The sequence below is a fragment of the Camelus dromedarius genome, chromosome 4 (assembly GCF_036321535.1).
Source record: "Camelus dromedarius isolate mCamDro1 chromosome 4, mCamDro1.pat, whole genome shotgun sequence".
NCBI lineage: Eukaryota > Metazoa > Chordata > Mammalia > Artiodactyla > Camelidae > Camelus > Camelus dromedarius.
In genome coordinates this window covers 79949076-79971344 of record NC_087439.1, presented here as the reverse complement: position 1 = coordinate 79971344, position 22269 = coordinate 79949076, and the positions used below count along the sequence as shown (strand labels likewise).

The 22269-nt window shown below is 50.5% G+C and overlaps 1 protein-coding gene and 1 non-coding gene across 2 annotated transcripts; both read left to right on the top strand.

Moving 5' to 3' along the window:
- The first annotated feature begins 2774 nt into the window (after positions 1-2774).
- On the top strand, positions 2775-22161 carry IGFBP5 (insulin like growth factor binding protein 5). The gene is made up of 4 exons (XM_031452128.2): positions 2775-3902; positions 17968-18197; positions 18486-18605; positions 19773-22161. Exons 1-4 carry the CDS (start codon positions 3569-3571, stop codon positions 19902-19904), a joined length of 816 nt encoding a protein of 271 aa, XP_031307988.2. The 5' UTR covers positions 2775-3568; the 3' UTR covers positions 19905-22161.
- Positions 9438-9582, top strand: LOC116153172 (small nucleolar RNA SNORA48). The gene has a single exon (XR_004136966.1). It is a non-coding gene; the product is annotated as a small nucleolar RNA SNORA48 (small nucleolar RNA).
- Positions 22162-22269: the final 108 nt, after the last annotated feature.

The following is a 22269-nucleotide window of genomic DNA, read 5'->3' as shown; positions in this document are numbered from 1 at the left end:
CCATGAAAAACCTAGCTTTCCCAAATCATCAGGCATCACTCTTGCCTAGAAAATCACTTAGAAACTCACAGAAAATGACCAGAGGAAAGGACTCAAGCTTTACAAAACACAAATGCTGTGTACCCTGGAAAAGTTGTCCAGAGAAAAGCACAAATCTGACTGGGTTGCATTTCCTTGAAATTTGGTCTTGATGTGCAGTTAATCTTTTAAAGGAGTGGACAAGGGTGATCTCTGGGGAACAGGACACATGTCCATGATACTTAACTTCTTACTTCTCCAAGAAAGGTGTGGTTGAAAGACATCAAAGTTGTAATATACCAGAGTTGGGAAGCAGAGTTGGGAAGCTTGTGGCAGTGAAGAAGGGAAATGATCCCCACCTCTGATGTTTGAATCTGGCAGGCATTAAAGGAGCCATCCCATTCTCCCAACCCCAACAAAATTCATTGATGTAAACTTTTTTCCCCAGAAGCAATCTTCTAAAGGTGATTGTGAACAGGTCTAGGGCTTCCAAATGGAGGCGGGGGAAGGATAGATTCAAGAAAGGGTCCTCGGCATCCTCCATATTCCAATATCCTAAAACAGACCTTCCCTCTTCACTGGCTGTTGGATGTTATTTGTGGGATTTTAAAGGCAAACGCATCCAGCCAGGAGCCCATCTTTGGACCAAATTACTACAATCACAGGCAACTGAGCGTCCTTTTCCTCTTATGCCCTCCCAGAGAGCCTACCTGAGGGTCCCCTGGACAGCAGCTTCCGTCCCATCAGCCAACACTCAGGCCCTCATGACAGAAGCCCGTTTCTAAGTGGAGAGTAGGGTGGTCACTTCTCCACATTACAGACCTGCAGAGTCTCCCTGCACCCCGCCCCCACCACCGCCCTATCCCACGAACGGGTTCCTGCTTCCTTTCTCTCTACCCTTTTCGTCTTCTCTATGAATCATTCCCCTCTCCCTTTTACCTGTCTTCACACATTTTATTTTCCAGCCACTGGAAGTCGGCTAGACAAAAAGACGTGTCACTGAGGCCGTCTCTCTCAGAATAGAGGGTGGTTGAAACTAGGCAACTCATGTTTCTCTGGAAGGAGCACCACAATTTCCCCATTCATCTTAAATGCTACCAGTGTGCCCAGAGCCGGCTTTGCTGCGGAGCTGGTGCAGAAATAGGAGCAGGGGCCGGAACACACACCGCACACTGTTCAGCCACTCTTCTGTCCAAACTTGACACAAAGGGGAAAATAATACGTGATCTCCCTCACTCCTCAAATATTCCAACCAAAGTTTTGAATATTAATTTCCCCCTACCTTACAGAGATGCAGGGGAGAAGCAGTGCTAACGAGCGTCCCTTTTTTTCTTCTTTTTTTTTTTTTAAATCTTTACACACGGCTCCTCCTCCCTCTCCCAGCCAACACTTGAAGCTCCTCTGGCAATACGAACAAAAGCACAACTTTAAATTTCTGCCTTGATTTTTAAAAGAGCCTTTCGGCAAATACATAAGTGGGAAGAGAGATCAGGATCTGGGGATGTTAACAGCCCGGAGGGAGATGCTTCTGAACCAAATCAGCAGGAGAAATATTTTTTTAAAAGCAGCCCTACAGAAGGAATTATTGTCATAGATGAGGGTGCAGTCTAGTGGCAAACTTCATGAAATGCAGCCCCTTCTCCAAAGAGACATTAGAGCCCTGCCAGAGGGACGAAGAGCAATGTAAAGGGGTGGCAGTCCTGCCTCAAGTTCCCCCAGATGGGGCAGCCACAGGGGCTCATCTCTCTCTCTGATCTGGCTCTGATGTCTATAACACACCCCTGCCAAGTTCAGGAAAAAACTAAAATCCCCACCTTCCTTCTTTTAAGACTGTAGCTTTCTTTCATTTTACTAAGGAAAGAAGGGACCACAGTGTCCAAATAGATAGCCTGAGGTTCCAGTGGGATAAAAGTGTTCCAGGTCCAGATCATTTCAGAGCCAAGTCCTGAGGCCCCGCCAGCTTAGTCCTCGGCTGCGCCTGCTAGCAACAATTTACCCCAGAACAAGGGGTCCCTCTGGTCTGTAATCCATTTCCTCTGGGAACGTGGCCTTGCCCAACAGATATACCCCTTTCAGAGAAGGCGGGGGCAAGGTGTCACTCCACTCTGCCTTCCTTTTACCTGAAAACCCCACACCAGGACACTTTAGGCTGCCAGGCAAGATTTTCAGACTTTGCATTTCCTCCAAAGTGCCAGTTTCTGTAACTGCTGCCTACCGTGTTGCTGGTGTGACTGTCCCCTTCTGCAAGAACACACAACACACACATACACACACACACCCTTCACTTGGTCTCTCAGAACCGAGCAGATAGCCATTTCCTAAAGCTAAGAAAGGATTTCTTGGGCTACCCTAGGTATCCAGTTGGCTAATAAGAAAATACTCCCCCCAGCCTGGGCCTTGGCTAGTTAAAGGGTGGGAGGGAAGGGGAGCCGAATTACTCCTTATTGTATCCACAGTGCTGCGAAGAACTCTCTTCCACTCGCCCCCCCCACCTCCTCCCCCCTCTCGGCAGCCCCAGTGCGACCCCCCACCCCCACCCCGTGCCCCTTTCTTCCATTCTGGGTAGAGGAGGGCGCTGTTCAGCAGAGAAGGGGAGCCCCCGTGTGTCTAGAAGGCCTCTCCCCACCCCCACCCCGTGTGAGTTTGTACTCCTTGGCATCCTTGCCTGGGTTGGGTGTTGGGGAGCTCAAATTGCAGCTACAAACTGGCTGGCAGCCAGGGGCCGTCTATTTAAAAGCGCCTGCTCCACCGGAGCCCGTAGTCTCTTTGGAAACTTCTGCCGGAGAAAAAGAGCTAGGAAAGAGCTGCAAAGCGGTGTGGGTTTTTCCTTTTTTTTTTTTCCCCTCCTTTTTATTACCCCCTCCTCCGTTTGCACCCTTCTTCGGGCTTCATGCAGAACCTGCGAATTTCGAAGAGGTGCTTAGGAGAAAAGTGGGAGTAAAGAGGTGTTAGGGGTTTGGTGTTTTGTTTTGTTTTTTTTTTAATTTCTTGATTTCAACATTTTCCTCCACCCTCGCAGCTGCAGCCGCCACCTCTTACCTGCTTCCGCGGCAGCCGCGCGCTGCGGGCAGCTGAGGGTTAGAAAAGAGTGGGGTGCACTTTGAGATTTTAAACAAAAATTTTGAAGACAAATCCATTTTTCTCCCCCTACACCCTCTCCTCCACAGCCTCCTAACTCATTATTCTTGTGGTTGTTTGAGGGTGAACAATTTTTGGCTCCCCCCAGCCCCCTCGCAGTTCTGACCCGGTCGGGCTTGGGGGTTTGTTTCTCCGGCCTCCAATCCCTCTGCGTGCACCTGGCGCTGCTCTCCGCCTCCCCCCCCCCCCCACCCCTACCTGTTGCAAGTCTGTAATCTTTGCAGTTGGGACTTGCTTGCAGGCGCCCCAGCCATCCGTCGCTCCCTACATTTTGCAATTGGGGGAGGGCACCTGCTCTACCTGCCGGAAATTTAAAAGAAATTTTTTTTTCTCCGCGCGCCTTTTTGGCCCCTTTCTCCCTGCACTCTCGCTCTCCTGCCCCGCCCCAGGTAAAGGGGGAGAGTCGGAGAAGATGGTGCTCACCGCGGTCCTCCTGCTGCTGGCCGCCTGTGCGGGACCGGCCCAGGGCCTGGGCTCCTTCGTGCACTGCGAGCCCTGCGACGAGAAAGCCCTCTCCATGTGCCCCCCCAGCCCCCTAGGCTGCGAGCTGGTCAAAGAACCGGGCTGCGGCTGCTGCATGACCTGCGCCCTGGCCGAGGGGCAGTCGTGCGGCGTCTACACTGAACGCTGCGCCCAGGGGCTGCGCTGCCTCCCCCGGCAGGACGAGGAGAAGCCTCTGCACGCCCTGCTGCACGGCCGCGGGGTCTGCCTCAACGAAAAGAGCTACCGCGAGCAAGCCAAGATCGGTGAGCGCGCTCGGTGTGCTAGGCAGTTCCACGGCGCACGGGCGGGGGACACGGGACATGCTGGCCCCGCGCGGTCTGCCCAGCAAGTGGCTTAGAGCCGGGGCGCAGCTCGGGAGGATGGCGGGGAGAGTCCTTGCACCTCGGAATTGGAGCCCTGGCGGATCCTGCTACCTGGGGCTGCTGTCTAGCCGGGTTTTCGCTCCTTCTCCTCGCCCCTGCCCCCACCTCCTCCACCCCACTCCTCCCCCCTCGACTGAATACCGACTTTGAGCGCCTGTTCGGTCTCTAGGTCCAAATCCCCAGGTAGTCAATCTCCAGTCCGAAAGTGTGCACGTTACATTACCAACTCCTTCCTCCACCACCCGCCATCCACCTATTTTGTTGTGGGTTTTTCTTTTCTTTTCTTTTCTTTTTTTCTGAACTTGTAAAAAAAGATCTCTTTTATTAAAATATTGCTTCAACTAGGGACCTGGAGAGAGGCGTTACCGGTCTTCTGTGCTAATTTCACCTTTGTCCCTCCCAGCCCCCTACTTCCCTTACCAGCCCCTCCTTGACGTTTCTATTCTGCTACCCCGCCACACACACACGCACTCACATGCACACATAAGCACGCACGCACCCTTGGTAGCTATGCCTTTTGGGTGGGGGCTTTGATGCCCCTCCCACGTGCACGCCCACTGCTCTTGACTTGATCTGGTTGATTGTGGTAGGTTGTAAAACACTCTAAAATTCAAAATACCTTTTTTCCTCCCTGGGAGGGAAAGATTACTTTCAGCAAGCTGGGCTGCGGCGGGGAGGAGTGGGGGAAAGGGATCGGAAGGAAGGGTTTGGCGTTCCTGAGCTGGGTGTTCGTCCCTGAATCTAATTCTTTTTCCTCTACCCCAATTCAGATTTCACCTAGGAAGAAAGGAAGGAATAGGGTTTAGAGGCCAGAGGGATGTGAAATTCAGACATCATAGCTTCCCCGCCAGTGCTAATCCGCCCCCACTCCTCGCCCCTCAGTCTCTCAAACCGGATCACAAGTGGGTGTGGTATAAATGCAAGAGGGGCCCTGGAAACGCAGAATGCAAAATCAAGGGGGCGGAGACGAAAAAGCCAAGCACCCGGAGCCTCCCCTCCGCCTCCAAGTAGCCCCGCCCCCTGGTTGCCCCGCCCCCAAATTCTCAGTGCCTGGAGTCTAGGTTTTAAAAGGTTGACAGAACTAACTTGTTCAATGAGAACAATTCTGCACCCCCCCCCCCTTAGACTGGGTGTCCTTTTGGAAAGTTACCTGATCTTAATTTTTTTTTAAGTTTCATGAACTATACACAAAACGTCTGGGTTCTGAGACGTCAGCCTTGTTACTGATCCTCTCCCAAAGGGGTTAAGACTTGGCAAAATAATGTTTATTCTGTGTCGTAGTTTCTTACTGGGACAATGGCCTTCTTCCCCCATCCCCTTCCATTGCAAGCATCCCAAACACTAGTTTTCTTAACTGCAAACTACAGACACTATAATGCAGGAAAAGAGTGCAGTGGCACTTGAGAAGAGGCAGGAGAGCTTTTCAACCTGGGTTCAGCCTGGATCCCCGCAAACCCTGCAGGTTTCCCTGCATCAGGCGGCCGCCCCTCCATCTTTACAAGAGGTAGACTTTCTCCAGATTACAGCCTGCAAAAAGGGACTGAGGGCAGTGTGCAGGCCCCGGAGGGCCCAGAGACTGGTTTGTGAAGTTATTTTTATTAAGAGCCACTTTTCAAAGGCGGTCCCGCCCGCCTTCATCTTGTGGGATGTGGATTTGGAAAAGCTTAGCACCAGGGAAAAAGGTATGAATCGATTTCCTGGCTTGGAAGCGAGCGCGCTGGGTAACTATCCGGTCACATCGAAAGTATGCAAGGTATCGCTCAGCCGCATTCTGGCCCCACTTTTATTTGCCCTACCGTGTGGTTGGTATGATGTGGTTGGTGTGGAGGGTGCGCGCGCGCGCAGTTGCTGGGAGAGCAAATTGGCACATCCAGCTTTCCAGTTCACACACACACACACACACACACACACACACACACACCCCAACGGGCTTTTATCCCAAGCAAGATATCCTTTAGATTTCTCCGCAGCCCCTTCCTCAGCTCACATCTTCACGATGCCTCTGGGCCAACACCGAGCAGACTTCCCACCCCGCCTCCACCCCCATCCTAGACACTCTCGAAGACTCCGCCCTTGTCTAAGACAGGTGCCGGACTCACTGCAGGATGACTGCCCTTGACCCGTGGCCGGGGTTGACGTCTTCCTCCCGGACAGATGGGAAGGGGGTTGGCGCTCCTGGCTAGAGCCTTTCAGCTCGAGAGCCGCTGGGTGGGTCCCCCAAAAGTTGAAGATGGTGTAGCGACAGTACTTAGAGGAAATGAGCAGAGAGAGGGAGGAGAGTGTCGGCTCCTTTGACCAAAATTGCTGCCCCCAGACCCCACCACCACCACTTCTCCTTACCAATTTCAGCAGTGCAAACTTGCATTTGGCCCTCCCACAGTTGCCGTATAGATTTAGATACAGACATAGATGATATATGTATGTGTATACACATATGTGTGTGTGTGTATACACACACACACACACACACATATATGTATGTATTGAAGGAGGTTAAATAATTAGATTTTTTTCAACCAAAAAAAAAAAATCCTTGCATTTCTGGAATCAGAAATGGGGAGCTGAGGAGGGCGAGATGGCAGGCAGCCAAAGCTTCTGGGAGGAAGAGTGGAGGGCGGGCGGGGACTGGTGTTTTGCTAGGCACGTTGCTGAGCAACGGGAGGAGTCCGCCCGGGAGCTCGGTGCTGGGAGCGCTCGGGCCTTGCATTTTATTTTGGCCAGTTCGGAGGCAAAGATAGATACAGAAACAGAGGGCAGTGTGTGTGAGGCTGGAGGGAGGCGGGAGACAGGAGTTATTTATTGGGACAAGCTCAATAAATATGGGTGCGCTGGGTCGAGTCAAGGAAGGACCGGGCTTTGCTCTGGGCATTGTTTGGAGAAGGAGCCTTGTGGCTTTACTGGCCTGCATACTTGCCTAGGTCTGGAAGATCTCTCTTGTGCCTGTGAGACATGAAGTTTGGGATACAGAGAGAAGTGGGTTCTGGGTTTCAGTTCTGTCATTGAGAAATAAGAGAGGAAGAACAGAAAATATGCTTCTGGGAAAGAAAAAAAAAATTACCTAAATAAAAATGAATTCAGCTTTTGCTTCTTTGAGGGGTTTGGCCCTCCATCGCCCTGGCTTCCACTCCCAGCCTGGTCCAAGTGCCATGTTGAAGTCAAGTTCCAGAGTTAGGTTTATTGGCCAAATTTGTGTCTGGGTTGAGCAAGATCATGGAAAAACTCAAGGAGCCAGATTCCTTTCCCACCCGTATCCCCTCCCTTTGAAACAAGTCTTTGGGAGGCTGGCCATGGCCTGAACCAACCAAACTGGAAGCTGGGAAGACAAGAGAGGGTGCTTTTATCTTGACTTTTCTTGCCTTCCCCCTCCCCTCCCTTCTCCTCTTTCTGCTGTGTCAGCTCCGACTGGAAGAACAAGCCCTGTTGACCACAGTGAGAGCTCATTTTCTTCCCATTTCTCTTCTTTCCCCCCATTTCTTACCACTCCCTCCCCTCCCAACCCCTTCTCCACCCCCCAGCTCCGCGGCATCCCCTGAGGGCTTGAGTTTTAGTCTGAGCAGCTGTGCGACAGCCCCGGGGCTGGGGCTGGATCTGAGCCGGCAGGTGGGCTTGCAGCTGCAGAGGGAGGGCCGGGCTGACCTAGGAGCCAGAGGTCACCGGGAGGGTTGCAACAAAGGGCATGGGAGCAGGAATCCCAACAGAAGCTGTGCTCCCCTTAAGGGGTGGGGAGTGGAGGGGAGGGGGAGGAGCTAGCAGGAAAGGAAGGTGATTTTTTGTTGTCTAAAGTTTTTACTTTGTACCTGAGCAATATCTTTGAAGCTTTGAGTTATTTAATGTATGGAAAATAAGATTTTGAAGAAGGGACCACCACTTTCCAGGCCCATTGCCTCCAGAAATTGGAAGAGCACTGTAAATAGACAGGGTACCAATGAGGTCCCCCTGGAAGCATAAGTGAAGAGGGCTAAGAATGGTTGCCCAGAAAGACATGGAAGCAGTTTGGTAGCATTTGGTCTGAGTTTGTGTTTTGCAGTTTTTTCTACCATGGTCAGTCCAAAAGTTGCAAGCTAGAGACCATCCTCCAGTTTTAATCTGGATATATGCTTTCCAAAACAATAAGATTTATTACATACTTGCAAAAATAAAGAAGCAAGTAAACAGAAAAGCCAGTTCTAAGTTCCTGCTCCAGAGAATCCCCACGCTTGTTTCCAGCTCTATTTCTTTCCATGATTTCTGTTATGATGTCTTTTTTTTTTTTTTTTCCTTCTTCTTAAATATGAATTCAGAGCAGTGACTGGAAATCTCTATGAGAGTTGAAGTGGCCTTTCCTGCCTGGCCACTCAGCTTAGCTTGGCCCTCGCGTCTCTCCAGGAATTGTCTGGGTATTGGCCAAAGAATGCAACAGCTGGAAGGGACCCACGGTGATCGTGGCACGGGGCAGTCGGGGCCATCATTTACAGATGAGGACGCTGAAGCCCAAAGTGCGAGTCATTAGTCCAGAATTAGGGGCAGGGTTAGAGGCAGAGCCAGCATTCCATCTCAGTCCTAGAACCCTGTTGAGTCTAAGCCTCCATTCCATTACCTCCATCTTTCTTCCTTAGGCACTAGGGCCCTGGCCTGGGCCTCGTCTAATCTGCAATAAAGCCTTTGACAAACACCGCCAATGCTGTCATCCCATAGCAGTGTTTGTGAAGGTGAGGTCAGAGCTCAGAGCTGGGGGGCGCTCCGTTTGAGGGAAGGAAGTGGCCCCAAGGTGGAGAGTGCAGCACTTCTTTATTCCCAGTCCCTCTGGCTTAGACCAGTGGTTTGGTGACAGACGGGGGCAAGGAGGGTGGAAAGGGGTGGTGTCCAGCCCAGACGGTCCATGTGCCAGACCTCATTTCCTGAAAGACAGGGAACTCTGCTGATGTGGGGGGTGGGGGGGCAGGCAGGCCCTCCCTGCCCATTGGCTGGGCAGCGGTCTGCAGTCTGTACGAGCACACAGCACAGAAGTATCTGGCTGCCCATGGCAACCAGCCCCCACTGGCGAGGGCTTCCGTGGAGCTGGGTGGCAGGATGCTGAGAGCTGAGCTCAGGTCAAGGCGGGATGAGGGAGTGCTGGGGGATTTGTGCATCAGAAGAAAAGAGAAAACTGCATGTCACAAAAGTTGTTAAGGAAGAAAGCGAGAGGGTCGCAGGGCTTTTTAACATTCAGGTGGGTCTGAGCTCTTTCAGGAGGAGAGGAGAGGAAGACCTCCAGATTGCAGCTGGGGGCCTCAGGTTGATCTGAGGAATTGCCGGGAGTCATCCTCATACATCTTGGAGGCTGTGGCAGCTCCTCCCACAAGGGATTCCTAAGAAGGAGGCAGATAAGATAAGGCTCTCTTCCCTATAGGTTAGACCACCAGGTGAGCCCTAGGGGAGTTTTAAAATAAATAGGAACCCCCCTGGCAATGGGCAAAGAGACACCTGATTGGTGGCATTGCTCTTATATCAGTCAGGGGCAAAGAAGATGTCCAGCCCTTTGTTCATCCTAGCTTGATGCCTGGACTGGTGGCCAGAGCTGTTTCATGCCTGAGGAACATAAAATTAATAAAATAAGATAAAATAAAATAAAATAAATTAAATAGGTTACCTTATTTTTGATCTCTCAGCCTAAACCATCAGAGATCATCCCCTTCCTTTGCCAAATCCTGAAGCAAGACCCAGACTGAATTTGCACTCAGAACCAGCTTCACGTGACCTCTGCTGGTTTGCACAGATGCTTCATGTGAACTGTTTAGATTGCACCATCACAGCTCTACTAGGCATGCTCCCCAGTTTCCCTGTCACTTCAGTGAAGATGACTCATTAAAGACCCTTTAGAAGAGCACTGTCCAATTGAGATATAACACAAGCCACATGTAAGTAATTTCAAACTTTCTTAAAGCCACACTTTTTTAAAAGGTAAAAAGAAACAGGTGAAATTAATTTTAATTGCATATTTTAATTCACTATATCCAATAAATTATAATTCTTACACTCAAAATAAACAATTATAATGAGATATTTTACATTCTTTCATATTAAGTCATTGAAATCTGAGGTGTATTTTACATTTATAGCACATCTCAGTTCAGACACCAAATTTTCATTGGAAATACATAATCTGTATTTTTAGATTTCATAAGATTCACAGTTGAAAAAGTAGACTCATATACCCAAGTTGTCCCAAACATACTCAGAAGTTTTCCAATAACCAAATCGGGTATTGTTTTTGGTTTTGTTTTTTTTAACTTGAATTAATTTAAATGAAATAAGTTTTAAAATTCAATTCCACTAGCCACATTTCAAGTGTCAAAAGCCACATGTGGCTAGTGGCCACCTTATTGGACAGTGGCCACCAGTGAGCCCATCCCATAACTGAGGAGGGAACTGCTGTCTCCACTCTCTCTCCTCCTGCTCCAAAACACTTAAGGAGGAAAAGAGTCTGAACTAAAAGTGTCACACAGGACAGACTCCCTTGTTTGACTCCTGTCAAGTCTCTCAGGGGGGCCAGGGAGAAAAAGAAAGAATTCAAACCGTCTGCTCCCTGCTGCCCCCTTCTGGTCATGCCGGACTTTTCAGGAAATGTGGCTAATCAACAGTGCTGTTCCGAACGGGTTGTGATGAGTCAGGCGTGGGAGTGTGGCTAGGTCAGAGAAATGGCCCCTCACTTCCTCCCTCTCCTCAGCTCCCCTCCCCCCATTCAGAGGCTGCTGCCCACCTCGTGCCTGGTGTTGGGTATGTATAGAGAAAGGATACAGGTGCTTCTACTGAGCATGCTCCACCTTCCCCAAGTCTAGAGGGACCTGGCTGGAGATACTCACCTTGGGAGCTGTGCATAAGTGTATTTCTTACTTGTAACTTTATCACCAGGTGCCTCCCAGGGATCAAGAGATCCCTGAGTCACGATCCTGCATCCTAGTTTGGCCCCAAGGAGGGAAAATGAGGAGAATCCTTCCTTTACAGTGGAAGATGTGTGAGTGGGACCCCAGCTTTTCATTCTGAGGAGAAGTCACCAACTTGACACTTACCACATCTGCACTGAGCAGAGTGGTGGGTCACCTTTTCTCTCCATCTTTAGGGAACGAGATTTCGTGCCTTAATGTAGCATGAGGGAATGGGATTAGACAAGGGACGAACTCCCAGGCTGAGTTCTCTAAGTGGGAACTGGTTTGCAGAAGCATTTGTGCAAAGTCCCTCTTACCTGGGAAGACCAGGGCAGAGCCATCGCTTCCCAACAGACCCTTCTGCAGACTGAAGAGCCTTAGATCTTGTGGTCTATGAGTAGACACCTGTCAACTGTGTATCACAGCAACCAGATTTTTAGTTGATGATTGAAACAAGGGAGGCTAGAAGCAACAGAGATCTACAAACACAGAGACCTGTGCTGAGAGTTCATTACCACATGACCCTGTAGAGAGGGGCCTATTGTCATCCTCCCAGTAGCCCAGATGAGGAAACTAAGACAAGGAGAGGTGAGGAAGAGACTAAGAGAGGTCAAAGCACGTCTGCACCAAGACTTATTGAGCCCCATCTTCCCTCCAGGAAGGGTGACTGCAGGTTAAGCGCTGGCAGTCTGGTTCCTGATTCTATTTATCTGCTTTGCCATACGGTGTCTTTACTTCTCTGCTCAGGACAGAGATGTTACATACCTACGATGGCCAACTTTGCTGTTGGTTCTCCTGGCCTGAAATGGGCTGGGGGCTGTAAAGGAGCTCAGTGGGGTAAGCTCATCACTCTTGTTGTCCAGTCTCCGACTCTCTGAATCTGCTCCCTGCCTCTGCCACTCACCTCAAGTCAGCAAGACTCCCCTCCAGTGTCCTTTTGCAACTCCTCCCTTCTTGCAACTGTTCCTTAGGATAACAGTTGTTTTAATCTTTTTCTCTTGGAACGTCAGCGCTCCTTTCCTTCTCAGTTCATAATTCAGGCTAAGAAGAGCCCAGAACATGCACATCTGTTACCACAGAGGAAAAGAAAACAGAGTCTTCCAAGAGAGACTGGGGCAGGGAAGACACTAGTCAAAGATGCTATGGGGAGGAGCAGAGATGCTGGAGCTTCCCCGGAAGGTTCCACGCCGTCCCTACGGCCCTTGTCCCCCTTTTCTTTATGCAAAGGCACACACACAGTGTAATTGAGTCTCTTGGTATCTGCAGCTGGGAAACGGTTGAACTTCAGGAGACTGAGACATGTCTTACATTTTTTTAAACAGTGAGCAGATGAGCCATCATTTTCGCATAAGCCTCATGTTGTGGCAAAGAGCAGGGGGCTACAAGTTGACTAGGAAACAGGGCAAAGTGGGGAGGAGGCACGAAGCATCCAGCCTTACCCAGACACAGATCAGTGTCCTCAGAGGAGCTGTCCTGTAGGGTTTTCTGCAGCGATGGAAATGTTCTGCATCGGTGCTGTCCAACACAGTAGCCACCGGCCACATATGGCTATTGAGCCCCTGAAATGTGGCTGAAGCAACTGAGAAGCTGAATTTGTAATTTGACTTAATACTTACTCATTCAAATAGGCACATGTGGCCAGTGGCTACTGTACTGGACAGCACAGTCTTAGATCAAAGAAGCCCAGGAAATCCAGGGTGCCCCTACTTCTTCCCACTCTTGTGAGGCTTATCTCCCCACCTCCTGGTTCCCTGTGGCAGTTACTGTGCTTAAAGGCAGGGGTATGCGTGACATGACCCCTTAAGGCATCCACTGAGCTCTAACGTGCCCCAGCTTATATTACAGAACCGCTCCTAGAACTACTTCTCTTTTTCTTGTGAGCAGATTCACACATCTCTCCATTTAAAGATTATTTATTGAAGCCCATGTGCCAGGGAGACAAAGATCAATGACCAAGTTCTTCCTTTAAGAAGTTTACTGGAATTCCACAGAGGGAGCTAGAATGGGAGCCTGTGGAAACCCAGCTCCCCTTTTCACTCCTTGTAGAGAGACTCTGGGCGAACCCATCTTGTGCTCTGGCTAGAAAAAGAGAATTTTCCCCTCCCCAGGGCCAGGTGGCCTGGCCAAGCCCTACATTCTTCTGAGCTGTGAGTCCCGAGTACGCCTCATTTTCTTTAAGCAAAGTTGCAACATCTAGGCCACCCGTTTTCTCTTATGTTTGACTATGAGGTCAAGATAGAATGGGAAACTACCAGCAGGCTGGCGCCAGGCTGTTTGTGGTGCCAGTGCAGGACCAAGAGCCCCAGGATGGAAGGTTAGATTTCAAGAAGCAAAAGGACTGGACCACCCATCATTGGGACTAGGGAGCAGGTGGAATGAGAACGGTCCTTAAGAGCACGTGCCTGTGCCTGCTTCTAAATCATCCTGTTCCAGCAAGGGAGCAGCAGCCGCGAGAGGGCGGGGTTGCAGACAGTGGTGGAGCCTGGGTAGGGAGGATGCATTGGCACTTGTGCTGTGACTAGCAGTGCCTACCCCAGGATGCCTTTGGGTCCTCAGCAGCTGGGTTTGCTGGGACATGAGGGTGACATAATCTTCAAGCAGATTTTCATGTCACCAGGGGGCATGCCTCAGGGGCAGCCCATCATGAATCAGGGAGAAACTGAGTTGGCCACCTAACATGGCAGGGGCTGGGGTCATCAGAGAGCCAGCTGGCAGGATTGGGGGTAGAACGGAGCAGAATCAAAATGCAGCCCAGAGATAAATACCAGGACAATAAGAGAGCCCTATCTTCCTTAGTCTTCGGATAGACCAAGGGATTAAAGGGCCCTGCTTCCCAGAGGAGGGAACAATGTCGAATATGCCCTTGTCCACCCTCTGCAGAATCCTTTCAAAATGACATCTAGAGATAGCAGGAGGTCCTAGATCTGTTTTCCTTTGTTCCTTGATTATGTTTCAGTTACAGATTTAAAAAAATATCAAGGGGTTGTGTACAGGTAAGCCTTGTCCCCCCTCCTACACCTGCTTTCTCCATCCTGGACTCATGTGGGTCCTTTCTGGTCCTCATTTGTCCGTCTCTCTGACCCTTTAAATGCATGCTGCAGACACACAGAGAGGGGAGGATTGGGGTGGTTGTCAGAGAAGTATAAGAGGAAGGCACACACCATTCCAGATTTTAAAATTGCTTACAGTCCCTGCAACGAAGCATCCTGGACACGTTCTGTGGCCATCAGTCTCCTCCGCCATCTACTGGCCATGTGGAGGTATTGACCCCTGCTGGTCGACAGGGCTCCGAAACACACTGCACTAAATTCCCTAGATTAGATTCAGGTGTGGGGCAACTTCACCAGGAAGTCCTCCTTTATATCCCACCTAAATCCCTTCTGCAACCTTGGTCCATTTTGTTTTGATAAAACAGCTCAGAAGCTGCCAGCCTACTTGTGCTTTCTTGTTTTATATAAAGTTACACCCTTCCAAAATTGAAAGCCTAGTTGTGACTCGGCCACAAAGCAGCTGAGCAGGGCTAGTTGGCTCTGGCATTCCAGCTCGGGTCTTACTTTCCAGACCTTTCATTTTTGTGGCTCTGCTCCAAGTTTCCACTGTCTCTCTGGAGCCTACAGGTGACCACAAGACCCTGATTAGTATCTTTGATACTCGACTCTCCCATTGCCTAAGTAATAGGTCCCATGATGTTAAGTGGCACCAAAAACTGGGAGGCACATCAAAACTTTAAGCCTGCCCTTCAGAAAGAGGCAAAGAGCCTGCAAACTGGGGAGGGTATGCCCTCAGGAACCCTGCCTTGGTGAGGCCACGGGAAGGAGAGAGGATTTGCAAAAACATCTTGAGCTCCTTCAAGAAGGTACGGGAATCTACAATGTGTGGCCTAGTACCATCCTTGCTTGGTCCCAAGGCTAACACTTTCAGAGACAAGACTAAGAGGTCCAAGTAAATTGCCCCAAAGTTTCTCCAACCACTGTAACAGCCCCATCCTCTTCCCCAGAAGGGGAACTCAAGGTTAAGGGCAGCCCACAGCACTTCTCAGAAAAAGTCCTAAAATGTGAAGAGGAGAGCTGTTGATGAGCAGAGGGCCAGGAGACTTCCAACAGGCTTCCACAACCCCCCAGGCCAGAGAGAGAAGCTCTGTAAGAGAAGGTGCAACACCTCTTGGGGAGTGACGGAAGTGTTAGCTATCTTAATTGTGGTAGTGGCTTCATTAGTGTATACATCTATCAAAATTCATCAAAGTGTACATCTGAAATATGTGTAGTTTGTTGTACAGGAATCATACCACAATTAAAGTTTAAAAAAGGGAGAAAAAGGAGAGAGATAATGTGCAACAGCGTCTAGATGGTGACAACCTCTGACCACAGGGAGAGGGGGACCCAAAAATGGGTGGCCAGAGGAGAGTGGATGGCACCTCCCATTCCAGGTATCTTTAAGAACTAGAAAGAGCGCCATGAGGATGGGCGCATATTCTTGTTTTTGCCTGGACCCAGGGGAATGGACTAGATGGTCTACTGGAGGGATTCCAGGAGCTGGTACAGCCAGTCACTGGAGGTAAGCAGCTTCCTCAGATCTCTCCTGATGAAGGGGCAACTCCTGGAGGCCAGCTCCACAGGTGCCCCTGAGGACAGCTTGCCAGCCCTTCAGGCCAGGCCAGAGCACCCTCAAAGAAGATGCTCACCTTTCTTCCATGCACTGGTCAGCATCTGGCCCTCTCACCCTCTTCTGCTCCCTGCATCTGGTTACAAGCTTGATTGCAGGAAGGGGTGTGGCCATGCACCCCTAGAATGCTCCCAGCCTTTCCATGGTCCTCCCCACTACCCAAAAGCTCAAGTGCTTTTTGAGGATCAGAATGCTTGATGATGCCCAGCAAGGTTGCGTGAAGTGGCAAGTCACTCAGTAAGATGGGCTCAGCAGCCCTCCGGGCCATGTTAGCTTTTCCTCTCCTCACCCCCTTCCCCCAGGCCTGGGTCTTGAGTTTGGGCCTGAGTTACTAGGTAACAGAGCTCTCGCCTTTCAGTTTGTAGTGATCGGCTTGCTCCGCCCTGCATCCCATCCCCGTTCTAGCTCATCCCACAACCAAGAGAAACATCGCCAAAACATCACTCTGTTAGCTAGAAGGCGTCATCCCACCAATTAGGCACAGCACCATCCTGACTCCTCATCCCAGCAAGTTTGACAGTGTGTCAGAGCACCAACTCAGGACCTGGGGGGAAGAGGGAGTGAAAGGCTGGAAGTGGGGACAGGGATCCTGGTGTGGAATTTTGTTCAGGGACAGCCTGCCCACTGCTTTGCCATTTGCCTTCTCCCCATCACCTTCTCTAGGGACCACTTCCCTTCCTCTCCATGGATAAGTACCCAAATCAACTAACCACTCTGAACACGGCAAACCGCTGGAGGCTTCTTCATGGCAGGGGACTTCCCTACCAGAGCCCTGCCATCCTAACCAGGTTAGGCCAGGTCTCCATACACCTCCCTTATCATACATCTGGAACTTCCCCAGGGGCTGGGAGCTCCTGCCCTGGGGACACAAAACTTCATCTTCTCACCAAGCTGCTCTCTCCCTGCATCATCCTTCATCCACATCTCCTTGGACTCCTCTCCTTCTATTTCCCATCCCAATGCCTTGTCATTGTGGCTCCTGGGGAACCCAGTGACAGTGGCGTAGGTGGAGAATAGGGTTTTCCTTCACCCCATCTGAGTTATTCAGGGTCACCCCCAAAAGCCTATTTTCTTTTTCTACAATTTGAATACTAAAGAGGGCAGAGAAGACAGGGCTCCCTGCCCCCGCCTGCACTGCACCTGCTCTTGCCATGGCATCCTGGCCACACCTTGCCCACGTGGGAAGAGCCATCTGAGACCTCCCACCTTGGGTCTTCCAAGGCTGGTGTGGTCAAGGAGCTGAGAGGAGGGGTGGGGACCCAGAAAAGGGTGCCTGTGAGATGGGAATTTCATGGAAATCTGTGGACCAAGAAAAGGCCAGGGAGGTAGAATTAATAGATCAACAAATAAACGAACAAAGTCCTAGTTCTTTAAAGGTCATAAGTCAGCTAAGTATAGACTGTCACCAAGTCACTGCTATATATAACTGCTCCAGCCCAGCCAGCTGTCTGCCCCTCTTGGCCTGGAGCTGTGTCCCAGACTCCAGGACACAGAGCATAGAGCCAGCTCCGAGCACGAAGCATGGGCTTCCATGTCCCCCCAACCCACCGGCACTACTTCCCTCCAGACCCCACATTTCTGGCTCTCCAGGTCTCCTCCTCCTGCTCTTCACGATGGCCCCCATCACCCTGCTAGTCCAGACTCCCCAGGGCCCGCCTACCTTCAGTTCCCCAAGTCCAGATAGATCCCAGTTCCAGCAGTTCCGGAAGCACCAAGACCTCACGAGAGGATGGACTTGGCCTTTCTCCACGTGCTGGCCATCCCCTATGTCTCTCAGACAGCCTAGGTCTCCAGATCGTGTTCTTATATTGCAGCCCCACCTCCAGCCACTACCCCATCTGCTTAGCCAGCCCCCAGGCAAACAAGCCCTTAAACAGCCCTCTCCTGGCACAGGGAAATACATACAAGACCTTATGGTAGCTCATAGAGAAAAAAATGTGACAACGAATATATATATGTTCATGTATAACTGAAAAACTGTGCTCTACACTGGAATTTGACACAACATTGTAAAATGATTATAAATCAATTAAAAAAAAGTTAAAAAAAAAAAAAAAAAGAACTAAACAGCCCTCTCCCTCCACCTTAACATCCCCAGACTGTTCTCCCCCATCCCCAGACTGTCCTCTCCCTCTTGTGCAACTTCCTCTCCTGTATCGGCTTGACTTTTCCTACATTCTCCTACTCCATGAAGTCTCCCCAGATTCACCCTACTGGAATTTCCACCACTTACACGAGTGTTAACTTATGCTCTGGTTCTTATTTCCCTGCTTTCCCCGGTTTGGTAAGCTCAGGAAAACAGACAGCCCGTCTCCTCATCCCAAACCTTCAAGCCTTGGGCTCTGCACGGTGGTGTCTCAGACCACAGAGGCTGATCCTCCGCCCCCATCTCCCTGCAGAGAGAGATTCCCGCGAGCACGAGGAGCCAACCACCTCCGAGATGGCGGAGGAGACCTACTCGCCCAAGATCTTCCGGCCCAAGCACACCCGCATCTCTGAGCTGAAGGCTGAGGCTGTGAAGAAGGACCGCAGAAAGAAGCTGACCCAGTCCAAGTTCGTAGGGGGAGCTGAGAATACTGCCCACCCCCGGGTCATCTCTGCACCTGAGATAAGACAGGAATCGGAGCAGGTGAGCCTCAAGGATTCTCTTCCCATCTCCCCCTGCACCCGTATCCCGCAGCTTCTGCCACCATCCTAGCTTTTGACCTTGCCTCGCATCTAAACGAGCATGCGTGGCAGCACTTTGTACCCTCAGGGGGCGCAGCAGGTGAGACAGAGGAAGACCTTGAGTAGCAACTTATGGGAACGAAAAGTAGTGACTCTCCACACAGACCCTTCAGTTCCCACACCCCATTCTGCAAGTCCAGGCGCTTGCTCGGGTCCTACCGTACCTCTCACCCCTCCCATTCGCACACAGGGACCCTGCCGCAGGCACATGGAGGCTTCCCTGCAGGAGCTCAAAGCCAGCCCGCGCATGGTGCCCCGCGCCGTTTACCTGCCCAACTGTGACCGCAAAGGATTCTACAAGAGAAAGCAGGTACGTCCCATCCCATGCCCCAAGTTCAGGGGGCTCCTGGAATAGCACTTGCCCAAAACCCCTACCTCTGAATGCCTAGGTTTCTGTCATTAACCACAGTGTGTCCCAAACCTCCCATCTCCTGGCACATGTGACAATCATGATGTTCCCTGTTCCCTCCTACACTAGAGTCTACTGACATTTTAATGACTCGCCTCATGTACACGAAATCATTTAAAAAGGAAAGTTTCTATTTCTATCACCGCATCGCATCACACTTTGTGCATGTTACTTTCTGATATACACATAAATATACACATGTATGACTCTGTATTCTCACTGCATACCACCTGAAATCATTTTGTGTCCCATTCACAACCAGACTACCCTTTGGGCATCCCTACTGCTGGTTAACTGGTACTATTAGCCTGTTAAGGAGTACACATGGCCTTAGGGCAGTCATTCTTAGACCTCCCAGGGCACCAGCATCACCCCAAGGGCTTGTTAAAACACTGACTGCTGGGCCCCACCCCAGAGTTTCTGATGGGGTGAACTCTGGGAACTTTGCATTTGTAACAAGTTCCCTTCCAGGTGACTCTGATGCTCCATTAGGGCACCCCTCATCTCAGTTAGAAGCCAAGAGCCAGAAGGCTTTGGGTCAGTCCTTGGTTCCCCTGCTTACGAATTGTGTTCTTTTACCCCAGTTAGTTAATGTTGCTGCCTCCAGTTTCTCATTAAAATGGAGAATAACTGTACCTATTATTCTCACGTGATTATGAGGAATAATGGATTCAGCTTGGGAAAGCACTTAGAGCAGTACGCAGGATACAGTAAGTGCTAAGTGGTGTCTGGGACCTGATGCAGCTACACCAGTGACGCCTCCTATTATTATAATCGCCATTATCGGGTCACGTAGCTCTCTGGAGAATACCAAGTTGGAGGACCCTGAATGGGTGATATGAAAAAAAAAAGTTGTAGGAGCTAGCCAAGGGCAGACTGCCTAAATTAGGACTTTTCCCCAGGTCCTCTGGGGCAGCGTGGACACCAGAACCCCAAGGGTTGGGTACAGCTCCCTCAGCTCTCTGGGTGTGAGGGTCTGTCTTGGGGGACAGGGGGAGACGTAGGGCCAGGTAGAAGCAGAGCCTCAGGGTACGGCCGTCCTCACTTCCTGTCACTCTCCCACCCCAGTGCAAGCCTTCCCGTGGCCGCAAACGTGGCATCTGCTGGTGCGTGGACAAGTACGGAATGAAGCTGCCAGGCATGGAGTATGTCGACGGGGACTTTCAGTGCCACACCTTCGACAGCAGCAACATTGAGTGATGCGTCCCCTCCCCATCCTTCCCTCACCCCATCCTACCCCTAGCCCTGACTCCAGCCAGCACCTCCCTCCACCCCAGGATGCCACTCATTTCATCTCATTTAAGGGAAAAAAAAAGCATATATCTATCTATTTGAGGAAACTGAGGACCTCGGAATCTCTCGCAAGGTCTCAACTTTGAAAACGGCAACAATGGAGATGCAAAAAGCTAAGAAGAACCCCCCTTAAAAAAAAAGGTTTTCTTTTTGAGGCAAGTTGAATGAACAGGGAGGGCAAGAGAGGAGGAGCAAGAGAAAGAGAAGGGAGGGAAGCATACGTGTGTAAGAGAGGGAACGGTGAATAGTTACACGAAGGAAAAGCAGAACATGGGCCAGAAGCATCCATCCTTACACCCAGCCCTGGCCCGAGCTGGGGAGCCATTTGGGCATTAGAAGGTGTGGCCCAAGGTGTAGCATGTGATGGCAGCCTTGGAGTTTGCCCAGTCTGGATGGGTCGCAGGGGGGAGAAGGGAAAAGACAACAGGTGTCATTGCCTCTCCTGGATCTGTCTCCTCCTGCAGCCAGCAGCTTGCACGGCTCAATCCCTGTCCTTCCTCTCCTCCCACCCCAGCACTCTGTTCTATCTGCCCCCAATTTACAAACACTAAACTGCATTCCATTCCTCTCAACACAGAGCAAATTCACAACCAAGTGATATTAGATAAGTAGGTGTTCCTAAGAAGATGCGTGAATATTAAGTATACATGCATATTTCACTCCCCGGGGCAAACTTTGAGAAATCATGCCACACCCCAATAGTGGAAAGACATGTTCTTCCAGGGTGGCTAAAGCAACGACATGCTGAATGAAGCCTGTGGTTTCAGCCCTTCATTGCCTCTAACTCCCAACTCGCACAGCCTCTATGGGGGAGGATAGGCTTAAAAAAAAAAAAAGAAAGAAAGAAAAGTGGGCTTGTATTTATCTACAAGGCTCCATATAGTCATATATAGGCATATAAATCTATTTTCTTTATTTTTTTTTTTCCTTTATTCCTTCCTTTCTGTCAATTTGCATTAACTTCTCCAAGTAGTTTCTATGGGGGCATTGAAGAGCATCCTTATTCTGGGAAAACCAAGAAAACTCAATCCTTCTAACACAACCCATAATATCAGTTTTGCCCATCTCCCATAAGCAGCAAACTCAACCCTTTGTGGGACACAGTGTTGGATTTTTGTGTGTATGTGATGTCCCACGTGCACGTGTGTTCATTTGTACCAACAAGCCAGGTCAATGAACACACCCAGTGGTGCACTCACCCTGCTCCCCAGGACACCTCATTCACCTTTAGACCCTCAGGAAGTCACTTTTTTTGGGCCCTAAACCGAATGAACCCAACAGGTCCATCTGACCCACTGGTCCTGCCCAGCCTTTTCGTGTCACCTGGACAGAGCCTGCAGTTGGAAAACCTCTCTCAGCCTTCATGCTGGCAGAGCAGGAGACAGACTGAAATAAGGATGGAAAAGATAGAGATGAGGAAACAGTCAAAGTGATTGTGCAGGCCAGAGCAGATGGAGGGAGGGGCAGAGGGCTAGAGGGACAGGAGGCTGACTGTCCCGTTCTAGCTTTGGAGCAAAGTGACAGAAAAGGGGACAAAACGAAGAGAAACTTCCCTGGGTCCCTTCTAAGCCCTCTGGGATTTAAGAGGAAGGAGAGTTTAGGGGGAACAGATTGTAAGAGAGAAATGAGCTTAATCCAGGCCTTTGAGCCAGGGAAGGTGGGTTACTTTAGGTGGTTTCTAGACTGTAGCAGCTGTATGGAAACAAAGATCCAGAGAGACTGGCTGGGCTTTTGAAGGGACAAGCCTGTGTGCTCCAGTGCCCACCTTCACCCTGCAATGGGGGACTGAGGCCGGAGAGTCTTCCAAGCTGTTCATCCTCTCTGGCCAGTTCTGGCTTCCTTCCTGGGGTGGAGGATGGCAGAAAGGCCCAGGACAGCCAGGGAATGGATGCTTTGGGGGTACTGTCGTTTGGAGGCCAGATTCCGAACCAAGAAAAACCCTATTGTTCACTGACTCCCCCAGCACGTGGGCGGTCCTGGGACTGTCCTCTGAGGATGGACATTGCTGGCCAGGAAAGGGGGCTTGGACGTGGCAAAGGAGACCCTTTCTTGCTGTGAACATACATCTCTCCACTCTCCTGTTGGCATGACACCATGGAAACCACTCCAGAAGCGAACCTGGGGCAAAGAAGAGGGACAGCTGAAGAGCGAAAACATTTCAGCAGGTGGAAAGCCTGCAGCTCTGAACTTGGGGGACGTCTCCGGCTCTCCCGGACAAGACAGTCGACTGGGATGGGAAAGGTGGTCAATCTTCAGAGGACAAAGGGCCTGA